Source organism: Meriones unguiculatus, chromosome 14, assembly GCF_030254825.1.
Source record: "Meriones unguiculatus strain TT.TT164.6M chromosome 14, Bangor_MerUng_6.1, whole genome shotgun sequence".
Classification (NCBI taxonomy): domain Eukaryota; kingdom Metazoa; phylum Chordata; class Mammalia; order Rodentia; family Muridae; genus Meriones; species Meriones unguiculatus.
In genome coordinates, this window is record NC_083361.1 from 37765670 (window position 1) to 37784807 (window position 19138).

Here is a 19138-nt window from a genome sequence, read left to right on the forward strand (position 1 = left end):
ATCAAAATATAAAAAGACATATAATCCCATCTAAGTTAATTAATTTCATTTGCAGAAATTCTCACTTGACTGTACCTAGGAACTGCTTGATACTTGTGAAGGTGTATTAGGAGATTTGATTTTCATAGCTAGATAGAATCTTAAGATGTCAAGATGAATGCTATGGAATATGTCACTCACATGCTGAGCATGGAGGCACCAGTTTGAACAAGCTGCTGTGAAGGCATGTGTGCCAGTAGGTGGCATACCTTACTCAAGATTAGTGTTTTTCAGGCTGAGTGTTACATGCTGCTGGGATTGTCCTGTGTTTAGCCCAAATGTTTAGACTTGCTGTGCTAGGGCTGCCAATTAGGATTGACCTGGGCCTTCTGTTCCACGGCTTGTGATCTGTTATGGGAGAAGGGTCAAGAACACTGTAAAAATAGTGTCTATTATCAGGCAACACGGTTCTAAATTTCTTTTGTTTGTTTCACATGAGGTCTCACTTTGTAGTCCTGGCTGCCCTGGAATTCACTGTGTTGACTTGTCTGGCCTCAGACTCACTGAGACATGTCTCCTGAGTGTTGTAATTATTATAGGCATGCATTACTGTAGCCAGTGTAAAGGCTGGCTTTTCTCCCTGTCAGGGATTTGAACCCCAGTCTCCCACAAGATAGGCAGAGGTAATCACTCACAAATGTAACCTTTTTGTTGTTGTTGTTGTTGTTGTTGTTAATGTACCATTGGGCAGGTTACTTGACCAATTCTTTTTCTGTCAGTTGGGGACATATATAGTACCAAGCTTTTGGCATGCCTGCAAGGATTACTATACTGTCTACAGGGCCGTACATAGTTCCCATTGCATAATTGGTATTTGTAAATAATACTTTATGTCTTTGGGATAACTCAGTAATCTCTTTCTTTGGGTTCTTTTATGTGTTCAGTAAGTAATGTATTTCAAGTTTATGAGAGGGACTGGATGAAAGGAAAGAGGGCCTTAATAATGACTCAAGCAACAATTAAGACTTGGGAAAGAAATGAACCACTGAATGTTTCCTTCATGATACTGGCAATACTTAGGTCTAAGTGCTGGATATGTATAAAGCCCATATGATTTCAGAGTCAGCTGTGGATATGGCTTAGTTTTTAGATCAAGTAGTAGAGAATCAGGAGCTTGCTGTGCTGATAAACACAGTGCTTGGAAGGTGACAAAGGAGAATGGGAAACTTGAGACTAGCCTGGGCTACACAGTGAGCTCGGGTCCAGCACAAACCCTGGGTTTGATACTTAGCACCATACAGAGAGAAAAGAATAACTAAAGACTTGGGAGCTTTAAATGAAGGTTGGGTATGGCTGGTGACTGAGGCGTCAAGAAAGCTGTCCTACTCTGATGTAGTTGTAGAACAAGAATTCGAGTGTCCAGGCAGAGGACAGCAGCCTGTCACTATATACCCAAAGTATGTTGCCCTCTTGAATTCTATTCTTTTGGGAAAATGGGAGATAATACAAGCGAAGGAGCATGATTAGTAAACTACTGTGTAGGGAAGGGTTTTGCTGCTGCCCTGAAGATAGCATCACTATTTCCCCATTTCAAATACTGGAAAATGATCATTTGGAATGACATTGTCACTCTAGAGCCATTCAAAAATAAATGTAGCCAGGCTGTGGTGGCTCATGCCTTTAATGCTAGTACTCAGGAGGCAGAGACAGGTGCATCTCTGCATTTGAGGCCAGCCTGGTCTACAGAGAGAGCCAGCACTATACGGAGAAACCCTGTCTTGAAAAGCCCGAGATAGAGAGATAGATAAGATGTATTGAAGAAGTGCAGGAATAATCTTATATAGAGCAAATCTAGAGGAGAGCAGTAGTGTAGACTACAGTATCCAGAAAATGAAGTCAGTTGGTCATGTTCTAGACGAGCAGGTTTTAGCCCTGCATTTGCAGTAGAGTCACCAACTTACAAGGGAAGCCAACACATCTACAAATGCCTGTATTCTAAAGTCTAAGTGCCATAAAGAGAGCATTCCTGGGTTCGGGAAACAATTAAGTCTTTCTACAAATCTGAAAAGATAAGAAAGAGAAAAAAATTGAGTCTTGAAGGCCATTAGGACTTAGGCATCCTAAAAGTTTGGCTTTGGAAGAGGCCGTTGAAAGTGTAGTTATGAGGAAGTCTGTTTGCCTTTCATATGATGGCTGAGAGTACAATTCCTGTTACTTGGGAGAGGAAATCTTGATGCTCCTAGGGTTTGTCTTAAAGATAATCAGTGGAGACACCAAGTTTAGATGCTTTACTCTATAGGACTACCCAGTGACTGAACCAAATGAATTTTGATAGTGTAATGTGTAAGTTATCAGGACACAGTGGAGAAAAACTGGATCTAATTTTTAACAAAAAGTCTTCTCGTATATCCTTTACAAGTGTTCCTCTTACTTCATTCAAAGTAAGCTTTGTTGAAATTTAGTTCTGTGTAACTTATCTGGCCTCTAGCTCTTCCTTAAAACTAGCCCCCTTTATATATTAGCTGTGATAAACAGTTTCTGTTACTGTGATAAAATACCACAAAAAAGGAAAAAAAAAAAAAGCAGCTTCGGGAGGAAAGGGTTTATTTCAGCTTTTAGCTTGTTATCCATCTTCCGTGGAAGTCAGGGCAGGAACCTGGAGGCAGGAACTGATCCAGAGGCCTTGAAGGGGTGTTGTTTATTGGCTTGCTCAACCTGCTTTTCTACAGCACCAGGACCACGTGCCTCGGGTAGCACCACAGAGGGCAGGGCCCTCCCACAGCAATCATAGTAAAGAAAATAAAATATACCATAGGTAGTCTGGTGGGCCATTTTCTTAACTGAGGTTCCCTCTTCCCAAATGATTGTAACTTTTCTCAAGTTGACATAAAACTAGCTAGCACAGTTAGCCAGCAGGCTTCATTCTGCCTCTCTAAACGAGATGTGTTTGTTCTAGTCTCTGGGTTAGGTCAGTGTTTCTCAAACTTTGGTGCGGGATGAGATCCATGGAGAGCTCCTTAAATTTAGTCTAGTACTGTAGGTGTAATGTGAGATCAGAAATTGAACTTAGCTGCCTGCCTTCCCGCCTTCCTTCCCTCACTTCCTGTCCATCCTTTTTCTCTTTTTCTTTCTTTCCCTCCCTCCCCACTTTCTTTGCATTTAGTTTCATTTCATTTTTTTGAGACAGTGTTACTAAGTAGCTCAGACTAACATAGAACTACCTCTGTAGCCCAGGTTGTTTTCAACTCAGAACCCTCCTGCCTCAGCCTTCCCAGTGTTGGCATCAGCTCAGAGTTCAGTTTTTCCAACAAGCTGGTGTTGAAGGTCATTGGACCATGCTTTGAATAAGAATTGAGCATCTGTTTTATGGCCTTCTTTTCAATTCTGAAGTTAATGCAAAGTAGCTTGGTAACACCTTTTAATAGTTACTGTGTCAGGCCAATAATATTTACATTAGGCAAGGCCTAGCTTACTACTGTCTTTGTGGCTTATTACTGCATACTCATTTCTATTCTGGAGCAAAATGGAACCTTGTATTTTTAAAAAGTACTTTAAAACATTTTAAAGTACAGAATTTTTAATCCTTGTAATCTTTTTCAGCATTAACTTACTTGAGTTACCTGCCTTTCTCAAGTAGTGTGTAATGTACACTCATTTTGCAGGGAGGGCAAATTTTAATTCAGAACAGTTACAAGGTTAAGTTGCTAAGCTCTAGTTAAACTTATGCAGATATTTATCTTCTTTACAGGGAAAGTACATTGAAATCTCTGACCCAAGTCTTGCATTTCCACGAATGGTCTTGTGAGACTGATTAGAGAATATTTTTCTGGATGATCTGAGGAAAATCAAAGCTACACTGAAAAGTTTTCCAGTCTTCAGGATGATGGCTGCTTTTGTTAGTATTTCAAATGGGCTTTAATAATGAAGAAGCAGTAGTTATTGACTAACTAGGAGCAGACTTCTGTAGGATTAGAAAATTGATCCCATGGGTGATATGTGTACATAGGGAGGTTGGGGCCAGAATGCAGGAAAGAAAGGTTCATAGGGACAATGATAACATTTGCTTACATCACATATGATGCTTTTCTCAATAGAGGTCTGGTATATTCCTTAACGAGGTTTTAACATGCATCAGGTAGCCCTTTCTATTTTGCTTTTATTTTCAGCATCTTAGCCTTTCTCTATTTTTTCTACAAGACTTGGGCAACAGATCCAGGCTTCACTAAGGCTTCTGAGGAAGAGAGGAAAGTGGTGAGTATTTTATTTTATTTTATTTTCCCCCTGAGAGTTCCAGTCATGTTGATCTTTGGCATAGCTGCATATGTAATGTCTGCCACTTAATAGGTACAACTTAAATGTGAGCTGATTAGATCATCAAAATCGTGTTTCTACACATTACACTTGTTTATTTGTATACAGGGTTTTTAGAAACATCTGTTTCCTGTAAAAGTGATACCCCATCAAACTTTGTTCAACTGGACGATTGTTGTTTGATCTCCCTTTTTGTTACAAGTTTAGTCTTAAATGCTGCCTTTGTGAAGGAGTGATGATGCCAGAGTTTAGTGGGTTCCTTCTTCCTAATAGCTGAGGAGATAACACCGTTTCCTTCCTCAAATGTAAAGTTACCAGAGACATGGCCTATTTGCAGTTGCTGCTGGGGTTTAGAAGTTAAGGAGAATCTTTTCTTCTACTACCTACAGTCTGTCCTGAAAGACCAAGCCTCGTACTTGCAGCAATCAGTTTGGATGCTTATCCATAAATCTTTTCTTTTTTGATGAGTGGTGTGTATTTATATGCATGTGTTTATATTTTTGTCCTGCAAGCCGTAACTGGGAAGTGCATGCCATTTGTAAAAAGATGGTAAGGGGTATGGGAGTAGAAAGTTTATGCAGTCAGATTTCTTAGCCACTGCCTGAAACAACACCTTGAAAAGTCACATTATTTCAAAAATAGAACGATTGGGTTGGGAGTATTCCAGATTAATGTCCTGACTACTTCTGAAGCTGGAGGTAGAGTGAAAGCTGTGAGAACGGCATACAACCACATGTAACATTGCCCAGTTAAATGGACCCAGATGCTTTCTCTTTCAGAATATTGTCACCCTTGCAGAGACTGGATGTCTGGACTTCAGAACATTTTGCACATCGTGTCTTGTGAGTCTCTTCTGACAGTACTTTGTTTTCCATTGTATGGGCAAATTCTTAGTAGCATTGCTTAGGAAAGCATTTGTCAGATCTTCATGGCACTTGTATGCACTTTTCTTTTTACCTGGTTCTGATTTTGTATTTCTGTCAGACAGTTTTCCATCATGAGCGTATGAAAGAATATCTCCCTGTGGTTAGTCTCTCTGTAAATCATCTGTAGTACTTTTTATTTGTGTTTCCTGTCATGATGTGTATGTTAGAATTCACTGTAAATCTAAGACACCTTATATCAAAACTACATACTGAAACTTCTGGTTTTGCAGTTGGGTTCAGGCTTAGGAGAAGGGAGTATATGCTTGGATGAACCTGAAATGGAGCTGAGATTTACATTTTCTCATTCCAGTTTTTAGGCCGAATGTGTCACTGCCTGTGTTTCTCTTAGCCAGCGTGAATAGTCTCTGAATTCAGCTCTCTCTGAGTGAAGGCTTGTTCCTATCATGTACAGAAATAAACATTCAGAGCTTCTGTGTGAGAGAGTCATCTAGATACGATTATTTGTGCCAGTCTTCTATGACATAAGATTAAAGTTTTGCTTACGATCTATTTTTACCAAAGACCATTTTTGCTTAGGACTCTTTTAATTCTCCTCAGATAAGGAAGCCTTTAAGGTCACTCCATTGCCATGTGTGTAACTCTTGTGTGGCTCGATTTGATCAGCACTGCTTTTGGACTGGACGCTGTATAGGTGAGAGACTTAATTTTTCACTTACCTCAGTGGTGAAGTTAAGCATATGTTTAGTTATGTGTGTGACTTAGAAAGAAATGAAAGGCCATCCAAGGTCTCCACTATGTAGCTCCTCTTCAAGAATCTTTACAGTAATACTTTTGGGAGATAGTTAATAGATTGTTAATGCCCTTTATTGTCATTTGTATAGTATTTTAGAGTTTATGAAATATATGTGGTGTCTGATTTGATCAGAACACATCTGTGAGGTTGTTATTACTATCTGCATTTCAGAGCAAAGAGTGTAAATAATTCAGATAATCTCTGCAGTATTAGTTTTCACTCCAGATATCACACTCTTGCCTTACATTGTGACTTACCTTTCTTATCTTCACCAGCCTCCTTTAATGCTCAAGTGGGAGGCAGAACCAAAGTTAACAGAAGGAGCTGTAACTATCTTCAGTAGGGGTTTGCTCTTATCCCCCTGAGAAACTGAAGGATGCAGGCCAGGGATACATTCTGGTGTTCTCTTTTCTTCCTGGGAAAGATGGCTGGATGATGCTTGGGTACCATTCTGTCATAAAGATTAGATGATTGACATCATGCTAGCCAGATTGAAGAACATCAGGGAAACAGTTGTAAGGGACCCATCTATCATCTACATTTATCAAATTGTTTTTGACAGTGTTTCCACAACTGCATAGTCCTGTTTGGTTACCACAGGCCTATGAAGTGAAAGAGGTCTTATCTTCTCTTGCTATTATAAGTGAGACTATGGAATCAGAGAAATCCAGTGACTTTGGCTACAGTAATAACAGCTAATAATCATAAACAAGACTCACTTGTTGCAGTATGTATTGATGCTACTGAATATTTCTGCTTCAGAAGAAAATGAGACTGATGTAGTGGTCATTGAACAGCATATATGTTGTTAGCAACAAAATGCTTCCATCTCCACCATCAGGCGGCTAACAGATTGTAGGAAGGGGTTTGGTTATCTGGAACCCTCACCACTTCTTTATACAACCTTTTTGTGGGCCGTGGTTTCCCCTCTGCTGTTTCTAGTATCCACCAAGGTTGGCATGTCCACCAAGATTGGCCATTCCTCACATTTGCAGTTTCTGTTCCCTTTCAAGTTAGTCTTTAATGTCTGTAGATTGTACTTACCTAAGCATATTCCATGAAAAAGAGACCACATGTGAGTTCGACTGCTACTTTCCACTAGTAATGTAGACAAGCCCAAAGCTGTTTTTGCCTAGGTAAAGTTGCTCTATGCAAAATGTCTTGTTTTAGGCTAGTAGGGAATGTTAGTAAATATGTACTTCTGTCTTCCTCAGAGCTGTCTTGATTAGTTTAAAAAAAAAAATGAAGCAAACCTTGTATCTGTTTTACATAGGGGTTTTTTTGTTTGTTTTGTTTTGTTTTTTTTTACAGTAAAGTAGTCTTGGGAATCATTAGGAAAAGAAAATATTAAGTGTGTTTTCTTTCTTTCTGACTCAGGTTTTGGCAATCATCATCATTACATCTTCTTCTTGCTTTCCCTTTCTATGGTATGTGACTGGATCATATATGGATCTTTTGTCTGTAAGTATAAATGTTTTTTACAAGCTTGTACACCTGTACCCAGTTTTTTCCTTGTGAGCCCTTGTCTTACACACACTGCCCAATGTGTAACCATGCCCCTAGTGAAAGAATGAAGTGGAGCCCTTTAAAATCTTCACACTGGGAAGCAGCAAGAAGAGGTAACTGAAGTACTTGGGAAGAGTTCCTGGGTAAAGTTGAGTGGTATGATAGAAACTCATTGTATTGAGTGTAGACTTGTCCTCCTGTAAATAGAAAACAACAGCCTGAGGGCAAAGGCGGAGGTGCTGAGTGAAGTGAGTTAAGACCAGAAAAGAAGAGGCTGGTGGTGGGTCACAGTAAAGTAGAAGAGCAAAGCTGTGAGAGTGCAGGCCATTTGAGAGTAGAGTTGAAACTGAGAAACAAGGGGAAAACTGTCACAGTGGAGAAGTTAGGAAGAAAATACTGGCTCTCTTGCTCTGTAGTCCAGGAGCAGAAAGTAACCTTCAGGAGTCTAGTGTGTTGTGCAGGGCTGTTCTGAGGTAACTGATGAAGGGCACGGTTTAAACTGAAGCCTAAAGGATGGTGGTGAGCTCTTAAAAATTGTGAACTACACTCTTCACACCTTGAAATAGGTGGCCTAGGGAAAGAACCTGGAGTGATGCTGGCATTTATTTACCTATGTATTTATTTGAACTTTGGACTTTAACGATTTGTAGTTTATGTATTTTGAGGCCTGAGAAAATTTAGACATGGTCTTCACTCCTACTGGTCTCCCACTCTGTTTTGTGGCCACTAGTGTCCTAACTTATTGCTCTGAGCTGAAGACTTCAGAAACACAGTATTTTCTTTTTGCCTCCACATCCCAAACCTTAACACTCTTGTCCTTTCCTGCTGTCTCCTCTTTGCATCATTCCCACTTCCTTGTGTAAATGTAAGGAGTTTCTTTGGGAGATGAGGGGGGCTTGTTTTTTTTGTCTTTAATTTGTTTGTTCATTTATTTATTTTTTTTGTTTGTGTGGGGGTAATGAGGAGACAGCTTACAAGAACCAGTTCTCTCTTTCCACCATGTGTGCTTCAGGGATCAGACTCGGGTCATCAGGCTTGGCAGTAGCAGCCTTAAGCAACTAAGCCAATCGCTAGCTCTAAGACAGCTTTCTGTGTGTTTATTCCCTGCCTCTCACTTCCCTCTGTACAAGCAGCCAGGGTTATAGGTTCTATTTAATTTGAGTTTTCGTGTCTGGAGGTTGCTAGTGTGTGCATGCACTGGGTTGCCTTGTGCCCTGATATGGCACAGTGTAGGCTTCAGACCCTTTCCATCCTAACACATTTAGGGAGTGCTTTATAAATCAACCATGGTCGGATCACACAGGTCTGATACAGTCAGAAGGGAGCTCAGTTCTTGTCCAAATCTACAGCAGCCCTGAGCATTTTAAACCATCTTGGATTGTGTCGTACAGCAAAGATCTTAACAGAGGTTCTCTGACAGCTGCCTCTTAGGTTTGACCATGAGGCCTGTTCTTGGAAGCCTTCTAAATTGGCCCACATACCAGCTTGTCTCTTGGGCTCGATCCTAGCAGAAAGGAGCCAAACTTTGCACCACCCTTGTCTCTCCTCACTAAAAATAGTTGTGTTATTTGGTGTAGAGGTCTAGCATAAGACCATAATGATAAGGACAGCAGTGATTTTCCATCACAGTCTTTCCAAGTTGAATTTTTATGACACAGTTATTATTTCCCTTCTTTGTTTTCTTTTTCTGGCTTTGACCAGTTTTCATATATTTTGTGTGTGAGGCATTAAAATTCTGTAGACCAGCTGAACATAGTTTGTCACTGGCAAAGATATTGTTTCATTTATCATTTTTTTTTCCAGACAGTAAACTCATGTTTGTGCTCTGTTTCTCTTAACAAGGCCTCATTGCCATACCTCCTTTGTTTTCCACTCACGTTGTTATCACTAGACTTGTGCTATGTACCCTCCTCTTATGACCCACTGGCAGCTGTCTCATCACAGCATCTGGCTTTCATCTTTTACGAGGTCTATTTTAAGAGTAGAAAGAAGGGAATCAGAAAGTCAGCATTCTACAAGTTACAGGGAGAAAGGTATTATATCATATCAGGAAGTGGTGTGTGAATATCAAAACTACCTAAAGATGAGAATGACTGTCATGGAACAAAGAGCTTCCTTTCTTGAATGGGAACATGTTTGGATAGAAAGGAAGTAGGGAAAAATTGGGAAGAGTAAAGGGAGGGGAAACCATAATCAGGATATATTAAGTGAGGGGCAAAAAATCCCTTTTCAGTAAAGGGGGAAGATCTTGTCATTAACCATTGACTACTTGAGAAGGCTGCATTAATATAGACTAAATTGTTACCTTGCATAAGATAATGTAGATGGCCAGTTGCAGCCATATCTTTGATATTAAGTCTAAAGTCAGTGTGAGTGCTTCACCTGTAGGTGATGCTGTTATCAAATAGAAATACATAAGTTAAAAGAAGTTAGATGTTCTCCCCATTCAACAGCTGTTTGTTCCACCTGCTGTGGAAATTATATTCATTTTTTTTTTCTTTTTCCATCAGGTGCATAGGATGTCTCTTCCTTTGCTATCCTAATGAGAAACTCTAAAACGTATCATTTGCTTTAATGTGTTGCCTTGATTGTTCTTTCACTTTTAGGGTGGTTTAGGCATATATTCATGAAAGATGATTAGGAATGAAGAGGAAAAGTAGATGTTCAAGACTAAAATGGGCAGTCTTGGACTCACTTTCTTCCTGTCTCAGGAGATGCTCACTGGGATTTGAGGGAATGTCTACAACTGCTTACAGATTATCAGAGGATTTTGTTAAACATCAAGGTGCAAGTCTATAGAATTCTCACCTCAGAAGTAATATACCCCTATCTACCATCATGGTGCCTTTGAGCCTCATGACCTTGAAGATCTGCTGCTCCCTATTGTTGTCTCCTTGCCGTTACTCTCAGCTTATGGGTTAGGGGTCGAAAGCATGGCCTCCCTTTTAAGTGGCATATAGACTCCCCGGAGGAAGTGGGTAGTGACTATTTGAATCTTGCTCTGTATTATGATGAGCTGGTCTGTCTTGTGATGCCCTTTATCCTGGCCTTTTTTCCTGAGAGGATTATGAATCAGGCAATTGCAGAGGTACACCAGGCCTGGCTCCCTGCCACAGGTTGTGTCCTAAAGGTATTTGGGGTGCTTGTATTACATATTGTGCCCACAGCAATTCCTGGCCATCTGAACCTTCATTGTTGATAGTCAATCCTGTATGTGATCCATAAAACCCCTTAAATTGAAGGAGATACCTTAGATGTCATTAGCCTCAATTGTCAAGCCCAGGAAAATTCTGACCGGTATATTTTATGCTAAGTGAGCTGTTCTTTGTAAAGTTTTTTTGGACCCTGTTCATTTATATTCCTTTCACTGTGGACTGCTAGTGTGATGCCATCACATCCTCACTGCCCACGGCCCCTGTTCTCACTTCCAATAGCTGAGCTGGCATTTAGAAAGTAAACTCCTGAGTGGGATTTCTGCTTTGCTTTTGTTGTTTTGCTTTACTTTTGATGCTTGATCTTGAACTGAGGACCACACACAAACTAAGGATACTCTCCACTCTGAGCTACTCTCCCCATCCCTAAAATTGAATTCTGATCTATGCTGTCGTCTATCATTTCTCCCTAAATAGAACTATATAATTTTTATTTTCTTGGAGGATAAATAATTTTTTGCTTTTGTTAATAATGCTTTTCCCCCCTTTGTATTTACAGACTGGTCAAATCATTGTACAACAACATTCAAGGAAGATGGACTATGGACCTACCTCAATCAGATAGTGGCCTGTTCACCCTGGGTTTTGTACATCTTCATGCTAGCAGCTTTCCATTTCTCATGGTCAACATTTTTATTAATAAATCAACTCTTTCAGGTATTTCTCATTATGGATCTGAATAAAATTTTCAGTGATTCATAGTTGGATAGAAAGACTTGACTTTAAAATCAGAAGACTAGAGAGCACACTCTACTAGTCTAGCATATTATCTCCCACTCTTCAGCTTCAGTTTCCTTGTCTGTAAGATGAGGATAATAATGTCATCTGTTCACACAGGCAGCTTAAAGGGTAGAATAATAAATTGCTTGCTCAGGCTTTATCCATATCCACTCAGGAATGGTATAATCTGGCCTTCTAATTTTATAATACTGAGAAATGAATTGAATTCTTCAAAGTTACCCAGCAAGCAGCAAAATCAGAACTGGAGACTCTATTCTTCTAACAGTCCCGTTCAAGTTTCTTCTCATCTTATATTTAAGGTATATAGTGTGTGAAAACATGTTACAAAGTATAAAATTATTATACAGATGCAAAATAGTTATTTACCTTTGGTTCTTCCAATTCTATTACCTTATACAATGCTTAGATAGGTGTAGTGGCTGGGGTGACCATGTGTTGAGAAAGTTCACACACCAGGGCAGTAACAGCTTCTGTTTTCTGCAGAGATTTCTACCCTGTCCTATGTCCCATTGCTATGGCCTTTCTGCGTGGAATGGGCAACAGTGATCATTTTTAGCCAGTTAATAAGACTGGCAGGCTGGGCGTGGCGGCACATGCTTATTATCCCAGCACTCAGGGAGGCAGAGGGAAATGGATCTCTGTGAGTTCAAGGCCAGCCTGGTCTATAAAGCAAGTCCAAGACAGCCAAGTCTATAGAGAGAAACCCTGTTTCACAAAAAAAGAAAAAAATAAATAAAAATAAACTCCTAAGTTTCTAGAATACCACTTGGCAAAAGGAGAGCAGATTCCACTTTTATGGGGGAAATAATGGTTAGGAAAATGATGAGGAAAGGAGTTTATTGACAAAACTGAGTTCCTTTTTCTCCTGACATCCCAACTCGGGTAGTAAGAAACAATATTATCAGGGAGTAATCACATATTTAATGCTAACATATAAGTACATTTCTAAAGCATTTACACATTATGAATACTTGAAACTGGGAACACACCAGAATAGTAGCTGTATTTTATGGATTAGGAAACATCATCTAACAAAGGTATAGTGCCTTGCTTCTGCTCTAGTGATAGGTGCTGTATGAGGTTCAGACATCTTTAATAGCTAAGGTATGTGTCGAGTCCTAACACCTGTAATGCAAGCTCCCAAGAGCTTGAAACATGAAAATTAGAAGTTCAATGCCAGGTGGGCTGCACAGCAAAACTGTCTCCAAAACAAATAGATGATAGCATTAGTACTTAAAGATTGATACATTGTACTAAGGAAGAAAAGTGACTAAAGGATTCAGGTAATTTTTGCCAACAAGAATTGCGCAATTGTTTAGTTAAGGAACAAAACAATTCAGTTATTTGAAACCTTTGATTTCCTGGATGATCTGATTTAAAATAGTTTTAACTGCGTTATAAATAGTTTTAACTGCGTTATGTCAAACTGAGCACACAAGCTGCTGGTTGGGAGCAGCAGCTGTGTGCCTCACATCGACCTGCCAGTCCCAACTCTGCCTCTCAGCTCTGTGGCCGTGGACCACTTACCTCACCTCTCTAATCCTTAGCAGGGATCTCAGGTATGTTATCTCAGGTCCTTAACATGGTATGATGAGGGTGGTGTGATAGATAGCTCCGTTTTACAGACTAAAAATTGATACTTGGTGTGTTTTGAGGTTTAGATTAGCTAACCTCATGAACTGCTGTGGTCTGTATTGATTTAAGAGTTTCTTAATCACCGTAGTCTTTAGTCTTCAAATTTATGAGTTTGGATGTTCTTCCCTTTGGTTTATTAACCTTTTTATTTGGCACCTTTTTAAAGAAAAGCTCGGAACTCAGTATCAGAATTGTACTGATACTGCCTTGTCCTGCTTCAGTTGTTCTACAAATGTTTGTTCCTGTGTTGAAATCTAAATATGGCCACAAGATATGGCTGGAATTAATGAAAAGTTATTTTATAATTCTGAGTCAATGTGCAGTGCTTTCTTGAGTATTGATAAACTTCAGACAATAAGTCTAGCTACTTTTTATTTACTTGGCGAAAAGAGTTTAAAGTTGTGAATCTTTGTCTTCAATGTGATCTTTAGCTAGAAGTCTGGGGGAATGTTGTCTTTGTAGACTTCTAAATGTTTGCCACCATCCTAGAGTGCGCTTTTTAGAGAGGTAGAGCGATGATGTGTTTGTTCTTAATGTTCCTTCATCTTTTTCAGATTGCATTTCTGGGCCTAACTTCCCATGAGAGAATCAGCCTATTAAAGCAGAGCAGGCATATGAAACAGACATTGTCCCTCAGGAAGACACCATACAAGTGAGTTCTGGTCTGGTCACCAAGTCTTTGGAAGATTCCCAGCAACTGATTTCTTGACCTAGTTCCATTTTGTAACCTACTGTCTGGTGGAGCTGAGCCCATCTTTCTTGGAAGTCTCAGTGTTAGGTTTTAAGTGATAAGATCATATGCCCATTGGCGTAAGGAATTCAGTCTACTAGACTCAGTGTAAATATAAGTTACTTTGAAGTTTTGCCAAGGTGGGGACTCTCCTGTTGAACCAAGTGATCACAAGGCTGTGTGTTGCTGGCAAGGAGTCAGCATGAGATAGATTAGCGTGTGGCTGACAAGCCAGCCACACGGTTCTTTGTAGAAAGCATTAGGTGGTGTGCTTTGCTTAAACTTCAGCATGGTCTTCTAGACCCACGAATTCTTGTATTTCTCTTTGTAACTTGCCCACCTGTGTTGGGCAGAAGCTGGAGTTTTAGATTTGGGATATGTGTCCTTAGAACATCAACCCTGTAAAACCAGTCTCCCCAATTTGAAAATTAGAGTGCTTTGTAAGAACTCTGATCTTGTGATGTGAAAGACCAGGCTTTGAAGCTTATCTCTCTGTCACCTACATGAAGTGTCTTGGAGGCTGGTCATATGGCAGAGATGACCCAGAGCCCTTGAGGGATCTAAGCACTCACTGTGTATCTCATGAGCAGTCTGTTTCAAAGCCCGCTCTTGGTGTTAGGCTGTTAGACAAGGGAACCAAAGATTGGTTTGAGATCACAGTGTGGATTTATGGAGGAAAGGAGAGATAGCTGTAAGCCAGGTCTAGAGAGTAGTACAAAGCTGGTGATGCTCATTTCACCTGGCAGTCATAAGACCATATCTTGATGGCTTAGCTAGGGGAATTAATATTTATATTTACTTTATTGAAGGGTACAGGCAGGCCAGAGGTGGTGGCACACACCTTTAATCCCAGTACTTAGGAGGCAGAGGTAGATGAATCTCTTTCTTGAGTTTGAGGCCAGTCTGGTCACCTAGAGAATTCCAGGCCAGCTTGCTTATAAGATCCTGCCTCAAAAGTGGGGGAGGGGACCCTTAAAGTACAGAGGTCTTGTGATAAAGATGTGGAGGAGATGTCAGGGAAAAAGAGCAGCCTGAGATCTGGAAAAGTCTCCATGGAGCAAGCAGCACAGGAGGTATGGTGAGCTGTCTTCTCTTCTTTTCTTGACAGCCTTGGATTTACACAGAACCTGGCAGATTTCTTTCAGTGTGGCTGCTTTGGCTTAGTGAAGCCCTGCATCATAGATTGGACAACCCAGTACACCATGGTTTTCCACCCGGCAAAAGAGAAGGTTCTGCGCTCCGTATGAAGAAGAGCACCTCACAACACACCCTGACTTGGTTTTGTTTATGCTGGTGCTCTCAGATCTGAAAATGAAGTGACACGTTGAGCTCTTCACAGTCAAAAGCCCAATGGGAACACAGTCTTCAGCAAGAGGACCTTCTGTCAGACTTTAACAAAGTAAACAAAGGCCAATTACTAAGCAATCTGGCAGACATCTTTAAAAACCTTTCATATTTTCCCCAAGAACATGAGTTACTTTTAAAAAAAAAAAAACATAATAGTAACTAATTATGGATCAAATAGAGTATTTTCAGATACTGTATTGGCTTTTTAAAAATAGGACTCTTAAACTTGTAATTTTTGATAAGTTATTTGTCTTTGTTGTATCTATAAATATGTAAAGAATATTTAAATAGATAAAATAGTACCTGTTTTGCTTTCACACTTAATAAAAACATTTTTTATACTTGAGACTTACTTTCTGCTGCTTAACATCTTTAGAGTCTTGAGAAAATAGATTGACAGATACAGTGAAGCTAATTCATAATTAGGAATGAGTTACTGTTAATGCCAGTAAGCAGTATTTTACTTAATTTTCTTCTTAGAATTTGAATACATGAAGTCTTAAATATTCATCTAGATTTTTAACCCAGTACCATTAAAATGTTAGTTGTTTAGTGATTGTAGCTACTGATTTTATCTGTTCTGTAGGGAATGCCGATTCTTTATAAGTCTTGGCATAGTTTGCACAGCTCTCCCAGTTACTTTTCTCACTAAATCCTTCTTCAGGTTCTTGTCATGGGGTGAAAGCTAAATTTCTCATCATGGCCTATAAACCCCTGAACAATGCTGTTTTGTTGTACCAGTGTTGCTCTGGGCTATGGTTCAGTTCCTCAAGGACCTTTGTTCCTTCCTCCAAGAAGGAACTAAATGCAAATGAAGTGAGTCATGGATGTTTAGTGTGGTTGCCCTGTAGAGTGCAAATAACCTAGAATATTGCCTAATACAGTGTTCATGCAATGAGTTAAGTTGTTGAATGAAATAAGGAGTTTTTAATCAAGTCATGATATGATCAGAGTCACATTTGAAGACTCAGATCTTCAGATGGTAGAACAGACTCTCCAAGCTATATTCTCTGTCTTTCTAACTAGCCTCTACTGTCTTAGGGTTGTATTTCTATGAAGAGATGCCATGATCATGGCAATTCTTATAAAGGAGAGCATTTAATTGGTGCTGGCGTTTGGAGGTTTAGTCCATTATGTGTCATGGCTGGAAGCATGCCAGCATGCAAGCAGACATGCTGTTGAAGAGGTAGCAAAGAGTTCTATATCTGTATCCTCAGGCAGCAAAAAGAGACTGAGCCACTGGGCCTGGCTTGAGCTTCTGAGACTTAAAGCCCACCCCCAGTGACACACTTTCTCCAACAAAGCTACACCTACTACAATAAGGCCACACCTCCTAATAGTACCGCTCCCTATGGGCCTATGGGGGCTATTGTCATTCAAGCCGCCACACATCTACTGAATAAGTTTTTCCAGATTGTCCACAGTCTGTTTAGATCAGAATAAAGGGTAATAAATAAAGGTAAGAGGCCAGGACCCAAATTCAAATTCTCCACTTGAGACCTTTGGCACCACCGTGTTCCAGATCCTTACAGATGGAAAGTGCATTTCATGTATTTTTAGGTTATTCCACAGTGATTTATTGAGCTATTATAATCATGAGCTTTGTAAAAGACAGAAAGCTAATATGAATGAAATTATAGAATAAGGTAGCAAACATTAAAAGCCATTCAGAGGAATACAAATAGGACATTAGAGTTCAGAGGTCAAGATGAGGCTCAGTGGATACTATCAAGGGATTGTGAGTGATACTAATTACAAAGGACAGAGCGGGCACCCAAGCGACAAGCAGGAAGGAAGGTAATTTGGTTGTAGTAAATTTGGTGCTTTAAGTGTGCCTTAGTCAAGAGAATGTGATGATAACTATCTCTTCAATGGCTTTAAATATCCTCAGTACTGGTGTCTAAATGCAGCATAAGGCTCATTTCTTGTATCACCACCTAGCTCTCAGCGGGTCCATTCAGAGACTAGCCATTACTGAGTGTTTTCATATCTAATGGACTTTGTGTCTAAAGATGTGGAGAGAGCATGAAGGCTCCAAGAAACTTTGGCAGATAGGACTCCATTGGCTGAACCTTGTCATCTGTCCCAGACAGTAACAGAGGAGTCTGGGAAATGTAGATTTGGGTACGCAGGAAGTAGCAAACTGCAATCCACCATGAGGTTCTTTTATTTTCTTTTTAAGTTTCCTTAATTCCATGTCTTTTCACTTCTAGAACACCCTATATTTTGTCTGGTTTCTGTTCTCTTCCACTGTATTCTACAAGTGTTTTTGGAATGCATTTTGTTTGTTGTGTGTTATAAATGGAAGGGCATTACACTGTAACAAGGATGTAAATGGAAATTCAAAATTAGGTGCAAGAAGATTGTATGCCTGCTGCAGGAGTACAGAGGTGGGTTCATCTGCTCCAGTACTTGGAAAAAGTACTTTGTAAAGCATTTGACCTGGGCCTTAATGGATAGGCATTTACCAAGTTAAGGAGTTAGGTTAAGGAATAAAGATGGAAGGGTTTTCCATTTTCCAGGAGTGTGAAGCAGAAAGAAGAGCATCAGCAAAGACATAGTGGGCACATAGCGTACTAGGCATGTGGAGGACCAGAGCAAGCTGGAGGACCAGAGCAAGGCCAGCTTTTAACAGTCCTCATGTAATAGGTTTTTAATGGATGGACTTGCCACCCCAGAGTTCACATGTCCTCTCGTCTAGTCCCTGAGAATATGACTATACTTGGAGAAAAAGCCTTTAAAGAAGTAACTAGGGTTGGAGCAGATCATATGGATAGGTCTTGATTTACTCTACTATCCTAAGAATTAAAAGCTAGCTATAGGACGCGCTGGATGGAAAGACTGTGGAAAAACATGAGGTTGCCTGGATAAGCTAAGGAATGAGATGTAAGCCAAAACAAGCCTTGCATATTGACCCCTTTATCATGGACTTTCAGCCTCCAACATAGGAGAAAATTTCTGTTTGAGCCACCTGGTCTATTTGATTGTATGACAGCAGCCCTCGTGAACTAATACATAGACCAAAAGGAAATGGAGTGATGTGTTCCAGAAGTCCCCTTGAGTCAGAAGCAAAGAGGCTTAAGGAGTAGGGAAAGAAGATGAGGGACAGGGCAAAACTAATGGGTGACTGAGTTTTAGCTTCTGACTCCTGGATGCATACTTGGTGGGGCTGGCATCTGAAACACAGCAGAAAAAGAGGAGGTTGTGTTGTCCTGTGGTTATGGCATACATGTGACTGACTCCTGGGCAAGCCTGGAGTCTATAAAAAGCTAAAATAGTGTTTTACTCTTAAAATCTACAAGCAGCACACAAGGTAAATGACTGCTTGGTTTTTATTGTTGTTTTACTTCGGGGGATTTTAGATATACATATATATCAAGAGATTTATTTGGGGGAAGGAAAGGGAAGAGGAGTTAGGGCCTGAGTAGGTCATGAGGATAGAGAGAGAAAAAGACAGAGATAAACAGAGAGAGTAGGAAGAGAGAGAAGAATAGCATGGTGGTGGTCCCCCCAGGAGAAAAAGCAGAGAGAGTGCAAGAGCCTTTGTTGTGTTTCTTGAGACAACATTTCTTTGTGTAGCCTTGCCTGTCCTGGAACTCAATCTGTAGACCAGGCTGGCCTTGAACTCAAAGATTTGCCCGCCTCTGCCTCCCAAGGGCTGGAATTAAAGGCATGCACCACCATCACCACGGCATGACTGCTTGTTTTAAAGGTAGCCATTCTTGGAACTTGGAACTTGTTCATTGCTTTAATCAAGAGATTTCTATTTGCTTTCCAAGTAATTAAGGAATTGCAGAGAGGTGGAAAAAATGGTGTGGTTGCTTGAAAATATTTATCTTCTAAAGATAAATATTTTCAAGCCACCAAAGAGGTAAAGAAAAGTGTGTCTAGTTGACTGTGTTTCATTAGCGAGGCCAGCAATTTGATATAAGAAAAGTTTTAAGAAAAATCACTAAGCCCCAAGGAATTGCAGAATAAGAGAAAACCATCCTGTCAT

General features: G+C 40.1%; 1 protein-coding gene across 2 annotated transcripts in view; it reads left to right on the forward strand.

The window, feature by feature from the left end:
• Zdhhc13 (zinc finger DHHC-type palmitoyltransferase 13) overlaps positions 1–15487 on the forward strand; it is a 40279-nt gene extending 24792 nt beyond the window's left edge. For both annotated transcript variants that reach the window (XM_021657185.2, XM_060367204.1), the window contains 7 exons: positions 4106–4230; positions 5070–5132; positions 5775–5868; positions 7348–7431; positions 11188–11345; positions 13619–13716; positions 14903–15487. In XM_021657185.2, the coding sequence (XP_021512860.1) occupies positions 4106–4230; positions 5070–5132; positions 5775–5868; positions 7348–7431; positions 11188–11345; positions 13619–13716; positions 14903–15041 (761 nt within the window). In that variant the 3' untranslated portion in view covers positions 15042–15487. The remainder of the gene's footprint in view (positions 1–4105; positions 4231–5069; positions 5133–5774; positions 5869–7347; positions 7432–11187; positions 11346–13618; positions 13717–14902) is intronic.
• The last annotated feature ends 3651 nt before the right edge of the window (positions 15488–19138 follow it).